The sequence below is a fragment of the Vespula pensylvanica genome, chromosome 9 (assembly GCF_014466175.1).
Source record: "Vespula pensylvanica isolate Volc-1 chromosome 9, ASM1446617v1, whole genome shotgun sequence".
NCBI classification, from domain to species: domain Eukaryota; kingdom Metazoa; phylum Arthropoda; class Insecta; order Hymenoptera; family Vespidae; genus Vespula; species Vespula pensylvanica.
Window position 1 is genome coordinate 7,897,966 of NC_057693.1, and position 12,528 is coordinate 7,910,493.

A 12,528-nucleotide genomic window follows, 5' to 3' on the forward strand; every position below is an offset into this window, starting at 1 on the left:
GATTATTAAAATTTTTCAAAACTAAGTACTGTTTATGTTTCTTAAGAAATTAATGCTATTATATTTATAATGATTAAAAGAGATAAATTACTAACAGTGTGACTGTACAAAATATCTATAAGTATCATAATTGTGATCAATATTGCATAAGATATAGATAAGTGTAATTGTTAAGTCTTTATTCTATAAAATATACCTTATTGCTTTTAGTTTAATTTTTTTTTCATTCATGCTATATGTGTGTTGTTATATATATATATGCTATGTATATATGTATGTATGTATGTATATATATATATATATATATATATATATATATATATATATATATACATACACACATATATCATAGATTTTGTAATGTCAAAATTACTTATAAATATCCAAGTAAAATTAATTTGAGATTGAACAAAAATATTTTTTATTAAATTATAAAAAATATTTCGTAGATAAATAGTTAAACAAGATTTATTTAAATTTATTATAATCTTATTTTTATAAAATTGTGCACTTTTTTTAATCATTGTCTTCTTTTTCTCCTCAAAGTAGTTCTTGGTATATATAGTGTGCATAATATTGTATTTCATGCACTATCCTACATTCTTCTTTTATTTATATGATGAAGTAAAAATATATATATTATTAAATTAAATTTAAGTATGTACTTAGAATGCTTATGTGCTTATTGTATTAAATGCAACACACAAATGCATACACCATTAAATGTGTGCCATGAAATATTTCATAAAAGTAATTACATTTGATTAAAAATTGCAGTCATTTTCTTAACATTCATTATAAGAAAGATATTTTATATAAATTCTAGTATCTATAACTTTGAATTATTCTACATAATAAATTAAGATATATATATATATCATATGATATATATATATATATATATTCCATATGTAATCTTAGAAATAATATGCTATACTAGGCATATTAAAATTTAATTGCAGGTTAATATATATAGTTATTACCAAACAGTAATATTAATAAAATATTAAATATATCATAAATGAGACATTTTTTATACCATAAGATATATGAAATACAGATGACACAATGTATCAAATATTTTTATTTAAGATTTCGATTGAAAATAATCAAACATTTTTACTATAGCATACATTAAGCATTTGAAAAATATAAACATTAAGATTATTGATGTAAATAAAAATATATGTATTAATAGTGATCATAAGTTTAATCATCATCAGAATCATCAGATTCATGTCCTTTAATAGTTTTAGATTTTACTATATGAGACAACCATGGCTTTTTAGTATTGTTAGAAGAATGTATAAAATCATCATTACAATTAATAGCACCAGATTGGGCAATTCGGCCTTCTAATATTTCAGTAGAAAAATCATCACAATTACCCAACTGAGTAAAACCAACAATGTAGTCTTTTGTTTTCCCATTTACTATAAGCGCTATCGTAGGAATGATTTTTATGCGCAAACGTTCTGAAAGTATATACAGTTATTGACTTTATCTATTATATAATAGGAATATTTATACTTTTAAAAATGTTTTAATTTACCAGTAAGAAATGGACAGCGTTCAACATTCAATTTACAAAATTTTGCTTCCAAATGCTTGTTAGCTAGTATTTTAAAATGATGATCTACAATTTTACATCTTGGTGAATCATCTTTATAGAATAAGCAAACAATATTCTGAGATTTCTTGGAAATTTCAAAGAATTCCTTTTCGTCTGGTATTTCTGTATATTCTCCATGACCCTAAAATATATATAAAATAGAAATATATTATTAATACAATAGGATGAAAACAAAATAATTCTTGTTAATGTTACAAGTACCAAAGAAAGCCAGTCTTGTTTCTGTTTTTGTAATTTTTTAAGTTCTTGCAAACGATTTTCTCTTAGTTTTTCGATATCATTAATATCCAAATTATCCAGCCTCTCTAATTCTGCATCTAATTGTTTCTCAACAGTATTTGCAACTTCAATTACTTTTTGTTGTATAATAGTCTCCATTTTTTTAAATATAATTAAATGTTGAAATTATATTTGCAATATGCACCACAGAGAATCTGTGAATTATAAGATAATACAAATTTTAAACTTTTATCTATGGAAACAAAGGAAGTATTTACAAAATACGTATCAAAGAATTCACTATATCTAAAATACTTCTATAATAAATTTATAAGAAATCAATTTTTAACAAATTTTATTAAATATAGTTTTTTAAACCTTATATAGACATATTTCAAATGGACGCTGTCACTAGGAATCACTTCACACTTCAATGCAAGGAATAAAGTGACGTAAAGAATATTCGTATGATGTCATTGACTAAATTCTTTTTTTTTTTTTTAAAGTATAGTTTGATCGATATCTATAGTATAGATAAATCAATGTATTTAACCAATCACTATTTCTAATAAAAAGAAAGCATCAATAAGGTGACTTCTTTAAAAGTACAATATGTTCAACAATTCAAAGTGATACGTGATATTTATTATATATTCATATAATCTCTGATAATATATATATATATATATATAATTACATATAATGTAGATAGATATAGACGTCTATATATAGACATAAAAAATATGGAATTTCTTCTTTTTCGTAAACACTGAATCGTCAAAATATTGATTGAATTTCCTTCAATCTCTATTTGTCGTTTTTCTATCAGGAACAATACTATTGGTCGGTTTAGAGCGATTGTAAAGAAGAGAGAGAAGTTCGATAGTTCGATGGCGCGCGAACTTCGGAATAGAAGTTCATTCGCGTGTACTCGGGGTAAGTAAAATTTCTATGGTTGTCGACTTGCTAAATGGCAACAAAGATGGCGATTTCAATGCGAGCAGTTAGTATTCGTCTTCTGTAGCGCAAGTTGACAAGTCCTCGGGCATTCGGAAGTGAGTAAAAGGTCGCTAACGGTGTGTTTTGTGCATAAAGTGTAATTTCGATCGAAAAAATATGTTAGAGACTTTTTGAAGTATGAGCGAAGGAGCGGATTCGAGTACGCGTATTTGCGAGAATTCGCTTACGACCTTGAACACTGAGGACAAACCTAATGTGCCTCTATCAACGACGACTACGGGAACGACAACGAGGACGACGGAGACGACGACGAAGACGACGGCGGAGACGACGGCAGCAACTACCACGACAACATACACTGGTAGAAGGCCACGATTTGGTACTGGCAATGTTCCGGAATCCCCATACATATGGATTGACGGTAGACAAATACGGAGCGCCTTGGCATATACGAAGAAATGGCCTCCCCGACGAGTGAGTTTCCCAACAAATGACATCAATTTGGTTACGGGATATTTGGAGCCGCCTAATCCTTGGAGACACGGTGAGGACAATCATTTATTTTCCCTTATCTTTATTCATTTTTTTATTATTAACAGAATAATATTTATCTTGAATTAAAGGGTCAGTAAGTATGTTTTTTTTTTTTATATTTCATTATTATCATATTCTCTCTGTGTCTTCTTAATGATTTTTCAACGAGTATGTTATTGTATTGATCAAATTTTCATATATAAAATTGAGACAATTTCCTTAGCTGTTATTTACTTTGTCAATTAATGTGGTTGAAAATAACGATCATGTCGTATAATAGAACTGATAAAATTTATATGAAATTATAATACAATTTATTTCTTCTCTTCTATCATTACAATGTTTAATTTAATTATCAAATATTATTACAATTTGATGTTGTACTTTAAAATTAAATCAGCAATTATTTTATTATATTTTATTATTTAATATTATGATTCTTAGAAACTATATATTTAATGCAACAGTTTCTTTTCTATTCATCCATCCATCTATTTATTATTATTACAAAAAAGTTGTAAGAATTACTAACTATAAATAATAATGATTTAAATATATAAAAATAAATTATATACAATATATTATGATTACTAATTATAGTATTAGAAAACAAAATTAATTTTATATATTGAAATAATGAAGTAATTAAGATCGAATTAATATAGTGATTGTATCTTGTAAAATTCATAAATTAAAAACTATGTATCTTTCTTAAAAATCGTGCAAATTACCATGTGTTGTATTAATACTTACAAAAAATGAAAAATAAGAAATAAATTTAATAAATATTGTTTAATTAAATATTTATTGTTGATCGTTGAATTGAAGTTTTACTTACAGTTAAAGATTATATTTTATGCGTAATGAACTATAATATTTAAATATTTTAAAAAGATAAAATTCCTATATTACATAATAAAAAAACTACTTATTATCATTAATTATGTATATTTATTCATTTGTTTTATATAGTTCTTAATTATCTCTTTGCTTATATATTTATGCTTTGTCACTAAGCTATCAGACTTTTTTTATAGACTGTGCCAAGAGAAGGATGTTTAGGATTTCACAATCTGAACCATGTACTAATTATAAGTTTGATGCAGAGTTAAAGTATGTCTATTATACTTAGTTAAGTACATTTAAATTTGATCTAGAAGTTATACAAAGTCGCTATATATTGCAGTATCATATGCAATAAGTATTTTCGTAGTATTTAAGATTATATTTATAGTTTAAATATTTAATTTAGATGATATAATACTATTATAAGAAGTACGATTGTGTGATCATTTTATTAAGTTCATTTTATTAATAAAAAATAATTCTTAAATATGTAAATATATAAACCTATATATGACTATTTATAGGTCCTATCATAAGTATGGTAAGTTGATTATATGATGGATTTTATATAATTGAATTTGAAAAACGATTATTAATATAAAAAAATCTTATTGAATTTTATATATATGTAACCATATATTGTATTTGTTTATACGTTTTCTAATGTGTCTAACGATAAAAAGTGTTTTTAAGTCAAATACTCATGTTTTTATTTAATACTTTTTTTAGTTTCAACATAATATCAATACTTGTTCACAGCTGAAAATGTGAATCGTGAGGACTTGATCACAGCGTATAAGGAATCCTGCAAACGGCACAACACTGAGCCATTGGAAAAAGTTTTAGCTCAATTAGAGGTATAGCTAGTTTATTGTGTAAACAGCTTTGTTATATTATCAAGAATGAAGAAACATAATACCTAATAAAAATTAATTAAATAAAAAAATTTCTTCATATTTAAACATATTCTATTATATAATGTTATTATTTGATATACACTAGATGTCTAGTAATATCAATATTTATAATTATTGATTATTATTTCTTTATCATATTAAAAAATAAAGACATTTAATGATGATATATTTATGTCCTTTAAGTAGCCTTTATTTATAATTACAATTAATTTTGAATTTTTTAAATTAGAGTTGGGATTTGTCTGAAGAACGTAATAATGAATTTAATTTAAAAGGAGTAAATTTGGATCTGAATCATTCAGAAACACTAGAAGAAATTCTTAAAAGAATTCAGTTTAATAAAATTGACTTGGAAGCTACATCTTTAAACGATGAGGTATTCACAAATTCTCTTTCTTTCTTTTTAAGTTTTATTTCCGATTATCCTATAAAGACATACTGTATATTATTAATTCTAAATTTTCATTACAGAGTTCTGTAATATTATTTGATATGCTAGAATATTATGAGTCTGCAAAACATTTGAATATTTCATCTAATTCAGATATTGGAGCTCGTGGTTGGCAAGCATGTTCACATATGATTAAAAAGGTGGATATGATTATGTATACTTTAATAATTTTCTGTAGTTTCTAATTGCATATACATATAGTTTTTATTATCATAAATTTAGTAATAGATAAATAGCAACAAATATTTTCACCTACAAATATTATTGCAAAATTGTATGATTAATTTTTTTTTCATACGTTATTCCATGTATAATTAATGAAATCATTATTTGTCTAGACCCAATGTTTAGAACAGCTTGAAGCTAAGGATGTAATGCTTAATGAACAGTACATGAATATTTTGAGCCGCGCATTACGATTAGTCTACCATCTACACGTCCTTAAATTAGAAAATTGTGGACTTTCAGGAAGACCTATCGTCATACTAGGTATTTATTGTATTGCACAGTTTATTATTTTCGTTACTTTGCAGACAAAAATTATAAGGTGATTGGGTTCTAATCCTAACAAAAATACATCACATATAATTACTATATAAGATACGTTTTTTCTTTATGCCTTTGTATGGTCCACATATCAATGTACAAAAAATATATAAAAATCTTCTATATTATTTTTATTTTTATATTAAAAAAATGAATGAAATATATATGCAACAAAAGATACATTGAATGTGTAAAATGTGTATTTTATATTATTTTATATTAATCCAATACAAAACTCTGCTTGTAAAACCTCTTTTTGCAATGTGGTATTTCATGTATTGATGATGAATGCACTTTTATTTTTATAAGTGCAATCATATAGAAAAATGGTTAATTTTATATTTGTATAAATGTAACTACTAATTAATTATATTTGCTGTTCTAACATTGTTCAATACAATTGCTTTTCCTCGTGCTTAACAGTCTTTTCTTTCATAGTAAACATCTAATCATCCATATGTAATAGAAAACGATAAAAATAAAGTTTTTGTTATAAAAAATATAAAACTTTTAATTAATGGAGAATATTATTTTTTATCATAACAGTTACAGCTCTGAAAATGAATACAGGAATAAGAGAACTTTACTTAGCCGATAATGGGCTCGATTTATACGATGCTATACAGCTTGGATCTTTATTAAGGCTAAATAATCACTTACAATTACTTGATATTAGGTAGATAAAATTGAAACATTATGCAAAATTTTGTAAAATGAATTACTCAAATAATGTAAAAATATAACATGTCCCTTTTTCCTTTTAGTAATAATAACATTCAAGATGATGGTGTGCATGATCTATTAGAAGGACTTATTAATCAAGTTCACGAAGATAAAGATGGCAAAGGATTGAGTATACTCATATTATGGAATAATCGCCTTACCAAAAAATCATCTCCGTATTTCTCTCGCATTATCGTGAGTAATTTAGTATATTTAATTATTTTTAAACATACGCTTGGAGAATATTATTACACACATACAAAAAATCAAGAGTAACCTGTATTATTTTTGAAACTAATTGAAGTCATATCTCCATGTATCGTTTTGTATAAAAAATGTTTTCTTCCTACGCAGTCATTATCAAGGACCCTGGAAACTTTAAACATTGGACAGAACATGTTGACCAGTGAAATGTTAATCACTGTGAAGGATTCCCTTAAACAAAATCGTATTCTATTACAATTGGGAATGCAATCAACAGATTTGACATGTAATGGAATAATCGCTTTATCTGATGTAATTGAAAATAATCAAGTTTTACAGGTATGTAACATGTAATTAATTGAAAATAATATTCGATAATAATTTCTGTGTTTATTTAGTTGAATGTTATTCAGTTTTATATGTGTATATATATATATATATATATGTATATGTATATTTCCACAGAGGATAGATTTGCGAGATAATAGTATACAGATGACAGGAATGAAAGCTCTTAGCGCAGCTATGCAGAAGAACAAGAGTGTCATACAATTGGATCTAGACGACAAGCCTCGGATAAAAATAGTAGGTATTTTTACGTGCGGAAGGCAATTTTCTTTTGAATAATTTACATAAATATTCGTTCACAATAATTGTAGGATGGAACTTTACATCAATATATGGACGTTGTGGCAGAAATTAGAAGTTATTGTGCACGCAATAAAGAAAATCAACAGATGAATGAGAATACAGGGGATTCAGAAAGTCCAAGACATCATAGCAGATCCTTTAACGCGAGTAACCGTAAGATCTCGCTTACTTGTCAGACACTGCCATGCCCTTCATCACCCATGACTTCAGTAACCACCGAGGATACCGGGCGATCGACGCTTGAACCGAAACGTACTAGTGGGGGTCGCCTCCGTTCCCCGGCTCCTAGTCCTATCCCCTCGCCTGTCGCAAGTCCAATACCGAGTCCTTCTAGAAGTCGATTTGTTGTGTCTCGAGTTTCAGAAGCATCGTTACGTTCCACAGATTCCTCAGCATCTTCATCTCCTGTAACTCCAACATCGCTAGGACCAATGTCCACGTGTTTCTTTCCTTCCACAAGTGGAACATCTAGGTTTCGTGTATCACTCGTTGAATCATCAAATTGTACATCTACACCTAAGTCTGTTTTCGCTTCATCTAAATCCAATGTTACGATTGGCTTCAACTTTAAAGTCGATTCGGTAGAGTCTGTGGATTCGGATGATTCGGACAATATATTTAAATCAGAGACAGAAACAAATAACGAAAAGAAACAAGGTGCACAAATTGCAATAAATAGCGAAATTAGCACGACTCCGATTAATGTTAATAAACATGATAGTGTACAACCATTGAATATATCTGATAATACAAATGAACAGAGTACAAATGAATGTTTCACTGCTAGTAAGAATGCTAGCGAAGTTAATACTCAAGATAACTTAAATGTTTATACTGTCGAACATAAGGAAGATTCTAAAGACAATCAAAGTGAAGCTCTAAAAGAAGAAACGATAGATACTTCCGCATTAATATTTAAGAAAACTGATAATTGTAAAAGCGAAATTATAAAAGATACAGAGATTGATTCGAAAGATAATATCGATAAAGCAAACATAAATAATGAAACAGGTGATCTTATAAATTTAAATAAGGAAGAACCAAATATACAACAATCGGTAGAAGATATTCTGTCTGCAAAATCACAAATTCCGCTATCAGGAAATAAAAGTACTCCAGTTCAGAAACACACTTCCGGTTTGGAAAAGCTTCCCAGTTTATTTCAACATAAAGGAAATTTTTTTTCAGAATCGTCCAATATTAGTCAAACAGATTTTAGAAATTTATTGCAAGGTAGTGTAAATAGCGTGTTAGCATTTGGCGATAAATTTCATCAATATTTCAAAGATGGGAAAGCAAACTGTAAAACTAATACTTCCGGAACATTTGCAGACATTGTATCTTTACCTACTAAAAGTAAATCATTAAAGTCATTAAATGTCACACAATTGCCAACTATACAAACGCTAACAAATATGTTTGCTTCATTTAAAACGGAGACTAGTACGAATGCCTCAGAACAACAGTCATCCAAAAAGTGCTCCAATCAAATAAAGCATGCAGATCAGGGATATAACGAAGAAAAAATGAAAGAAAAATCATTACATTATAATGTAGAATCATCCAATTACGATAGTAGAAACTTTAGTAGCGATAAAGAAAAGGAAACTAGTGTATCTAGTTTAAATATTCAAACGTTACCTGACAATGTCCAATTAAAAGATGACGGGCATGCTAGCAGAGATTTAATAGCAGAAGAAAATAGTGTTACCTCAAACGTGGTAGTAAAAGCTTGCTCTAAAACTGTAAATAGCGCTTCATCGATAAATGTTCCAGAGAGCAAGATGACTGTATGTATACCTAAGTTAAAGGATATACCTGAATACTCTGTTTTAGAAGTAAGTGAAAATATTATTGAAAAAGAAAACATAGGATATGAATTGGGGAACATAGATTCTGTAAAGATAGAAAAAGTATGTGATAGAAGTTCGACTGACAGTATTAATTTGACTAGTGATGAAATATCTTCATCTTGTAACGTGACATGTGATATAAGAGTCATAGATAATGTAAATATTGTAAGTATGCTCGATGATCCAGTAAATTTGCAGACTACTTCTGAAAAAGATGTTGCAGATTCTTTGCTTCTTAATACTTGTTGTAAGAATGACGAAGTAGCATCAAATATGCATGTGGATGATTATAACCATGGTGTAAATGATATTTCAATGATAAATCATGATGTGTTAGAAATTAATGTAGAAAAAAAGAAAAATTTTAATAATGAAGTTACCAAAATATGTAGTGTTAATATTAACAAAGAAAATGAGAGATGGATCGACTTAAACGATGCTTTAAGTCAGGATGTAGGAGCAAATACTTGCCATGTGGATATGGGTCCACATTCAAAGAGTACAACTGTAAATAGTAAAGTAAAATCATGTATATCAGAGTTAAGTCTTACTTCTAAAGATAATGTTGATGATTTTAATAATGTTAATGCACAAATACATCCAACTGCTAATATATGCACGGACGAGGCTGCAGTTGCTTTATGGAAAGAGGATACATTAAATGATCTTATTACAGAGAAAACATTGTTATCCAAACCAAATAATGTTGATGCATGTCCAACTGTATCTAAAGATGTTAAAGTTAACAATTATATAGAAAATAATATAAAGAAGCCTTCTGGTAAGGAATCTGACTTTACTATACTTCCAACTGTAATATTACCACAGACAAGAGAAAATGTTTCTGCCTCTGTTAAAAAAACTCTTCAAGATTTTGAAAAATCAGACTCTGAAGATCTTATATTTTGTATTACTGATATATCTAACGATGGAAACTCTGTTAAAGAAGAAACACTTTTACCTAATACAGTTTCTGATACATGGCAACAGAATGCAGTAGAAACAGAAACTTCATTTTTCGATCTACCTCAGACATCTCATTCGTCTACAACTTTGCTTATTAAAAAGCCAGAAAATATTCATAGGAATAGCCAAGATTCAGGAATCGAGGAATCCAATTTGTCAACTTCAGAAGATAACATTCCAGAGGTCGTTCAGCCGCAACATAAAGAGAGTTTCCAGGAAAGCGTTGATTCCGGAATTGAATCTGAATGTTCATTGGTATGTGTTAAAGTTAATCCTAACACAGACGAAACTGTTAAAAGCGAAATCCCGAAGAAAACATCATGCAATGTTGATGACAACGCTGAATGTCCCCGTAAGCGCATTAATGATCTCACAGATTTCAAATCTGATATCATTGAACACATACAAACGAGAAATAATGATACTGTAAGTGAAGTAAATTATTCGTATCTTGAAATGGTAAAATGCGCAGTGGTCACGTCTACGTGCTCAATAGGTGGAATAGAAATCACAAATAATGCGGCGGTTGGAACAAATTCTGAAGAAGATGATAGGATAGTTGCTGAACCGCCTGTAGTTTTTCATGTTACAAGGTAAGTCATACATGTTGGCGGAATAACATTTTCAAATAAGCAATTTGAATATTTTTCTCAAAAATAAATATCAAATGAAAGAACCTAAACGAGATATACACGTCTGTATTAATATTATGATGATATTTTTTACTTTGGGATAATTCTATTTGAACAAAATCGTAGATAGAGATAAGATAAATATAATTGATTAATTCTGTATTCGGATCACAGTTTTAAGGGGTAAAATCGCTCTTCAATGCATTTTCATTGTTTGTACGAATTATTGTTTAACTTGTGGATACTAACGTTAATGCATCGCACAAATGAAAATGAAACAAAAATCTTGCAAGTTTTGATTTCGTCGATAACAAATCAATTATTGTCTGCAGCTTTGACATTATTTACGTTATAGTTTTATGATTTTTCATAAATTTTTAATTATGCATAAACCATACACAGCGGTGTTATTATTTGCATTCATGAAGGCAGATAGAAAAAAAAGGTTCGATACATCTAATGCATACATGTAGCGCTCTGCAATATATACGAAAAATTTAACAACTCGGTGCATAACATGCCTTCATCATATCTATTTCTTTGCAAATCAACGATTGATTAGGCCGCAATTCATCATATACGCAAGTCATGTTTTTATTCCTGCAAAATGTGTGTGTCGTCGATGGACCAATTCATTGCTGCATTTAAATACATTTTGATGGAACATATGGAATCAATTGCTCTTTTAATAGTGCCTCGATATATACGCTGTTGTGCCAGAGGAAAATTGGATTGACTGGCGTTCCATCATTTTCTACGTTCGTTTTCAAGACTACTATACTTGCTTCTTTTTTTGTAATTTCAAATTAATCCTTTACTATGCCACGCTTATACCGTACAGTAATGTCTTTGCCTAACTAATCGAGAGCGCATATATTTTTTTTCACAAAGGGAAATATGGCCCTCATTATCATTCATATCATTTATCAAACATATCCTTCATTAATGAAAATGTAGCAAAACTTTATTTCATTCACTAAGCTATACGAAGCTAATAGAACGATCATATTGTTGGTACAGTAAAGTAAAAATAAAACTATATTATGCATTTCTTCGTAATAGTCAATAACGATCGAATATTTTTACTCCTTAAAACTGCATTCTATACTTTCAACTCACGTCTAATTATAATTGCATCACGATGATTTCTTTCTTTTTTTTTTTTTTTAATGTCTACAGTTAACAATAAATATTTTATTAATTTCTATGTTCTTTGTTCTTCCGACGAATAGAACAAATTTAGATTTTAATAAAATCAATTGAATTTAATGTTAGTATATCGTATATTAAATATGTGTAATATTTATTTACTTTACTGTACTAGATATTCCGGTTCCTTAGAGAAGAAATTCAAATTAATTAAATTAAAAAAAAAAAAAAAAAAAAAAAAAAA

The 12,528-nt window shown here is 28.0% G+C and overlaps 2 protein-coding genes across 5 annotated transcripts in view; one reads left to right on the forward strand and one right to left on the reverse strand.

Annotated features, from left to right (window-relative positions):
- Positions 1 to 1,069: 1,069 nt before the first annotated feature.
- Positions 1,070 to 2,688, reverse strand: LOC122632046 (thioredoxin domain-containing protein 9). 3 transcript variants are annotated; one of them, XM_043818446.1, is made up of 4 exons: positions 2,550 to 2,688; positions 1,835 to 2,067; positions 1,553 to 1,754; positions 1,070 to 1,475 (listed from the first exon to the last, which is right to left on the reverse strand). In XM_043818446.1, exons 2-4 carry the CDS (start codon positions 2,009 to 2,011, stop codon positions 1,210 to 1,212), a joined length of 645 nt encoding a protein of 214 aa, XP_043674381.1. In that variant the 5' UTR covers positions 2,012 to 2,067; positions 2,550 to 2,688; the 3' UTR covers positions 1,070 to 1,209. The 3 variants fall into 3 exon arrangements, with proteins under 3 accessions (XP_043674381.1, XP_043674379.1, XP_043674380.1); XM_043818444.1 differs by lacking the exon at positions 2,550 to 2,688 and adding an exon at positions 2,231 to 2,463; XM_043818445.1 differs by lacking the exon at positions 2,550 to 2,688 and adding an exon at positions 2,154 to 2,174.
- Positions 2,689 to 2,775: 87 nt separating this feature from the next.
- Positions 2,776 to 12,528, forward strand: part of LOC122632042 — a 9,974-nt gene continuing 221 nt past the window's right edge. Inside the window, exons 1-11 of one of the 2 annotated variants that reach the window (XM_043818438.1) lie at positions 2,776 to 2,907; positions 2,976 to 3,356; positions 4,952 to 5,049; positions 5,339 to 5,485; positions 5,581 to 5,700; positions 5,899 to 6,049; positions 6,653 to 6,782; positions 6,871 to 7,024; positions 7,184 to 7,372; positions 7,499 to 7,618; positions 7,693 to 11,096. In XM_043818438.1, coding sequence (XP_043674373.1) covers positions 2,990 to 3,356; positions 4,952 to 5,049; positions 5,339 to 5,485; positions 5,581 to 5,700; positions 5,899 to 6,049; positions 6,653 to 6,782; positions 6,871 to 7,024; positions 7,184 to 7,372; positions 7,499 to 7,618; positions 7,693 to 11,096 — 4,880 coding nt within the window. In that variant the 5' untranslated portion in view covers positions 2,776 to 2,907; positions 2,976 to 2,989. Of the gene's footprint in view, positions 3,357 to 4,951; positions 5,050 to 5,338; positions 5,486 to 5,580; positions 5,701 to 5,898; positions 6,050 to 6,652; positions 6,783 to 6,870; positions 7,025 to 7,183; positions 7,373 to 7,498; positions 7,619 to 7,692; positions 11,097 to 12,528 lie in introns of both variants that reach the window. The other variant, XM_043818439.1, reaches the window with a different exon arrangement.

Excerpts from the sequence above, each read along its gene's own strand:
- LOC122632046 (XM_043818446.1), bottom strand. The coding sequence starts at position 2,011 with ATGGAGACTATTATACAACAAAAAGTAATTGAAGTTGCAAATACTGTT. Across the intron at positions 1,755-1,834 it reads AACAAGACTGGCTTTCTTTG|GGTCATGGAGAATATACAGA; the intron begins GTACTTGTAACA and ends TATATATTTTAG. Across the intron at positions 1,476-1,552 it reads ACGCTGTCCATTTCTTACTG|AACGTTTGCGCATAAAAATC; the intron begins GTAAATTAAAAC and ends ATATACTTTCAG.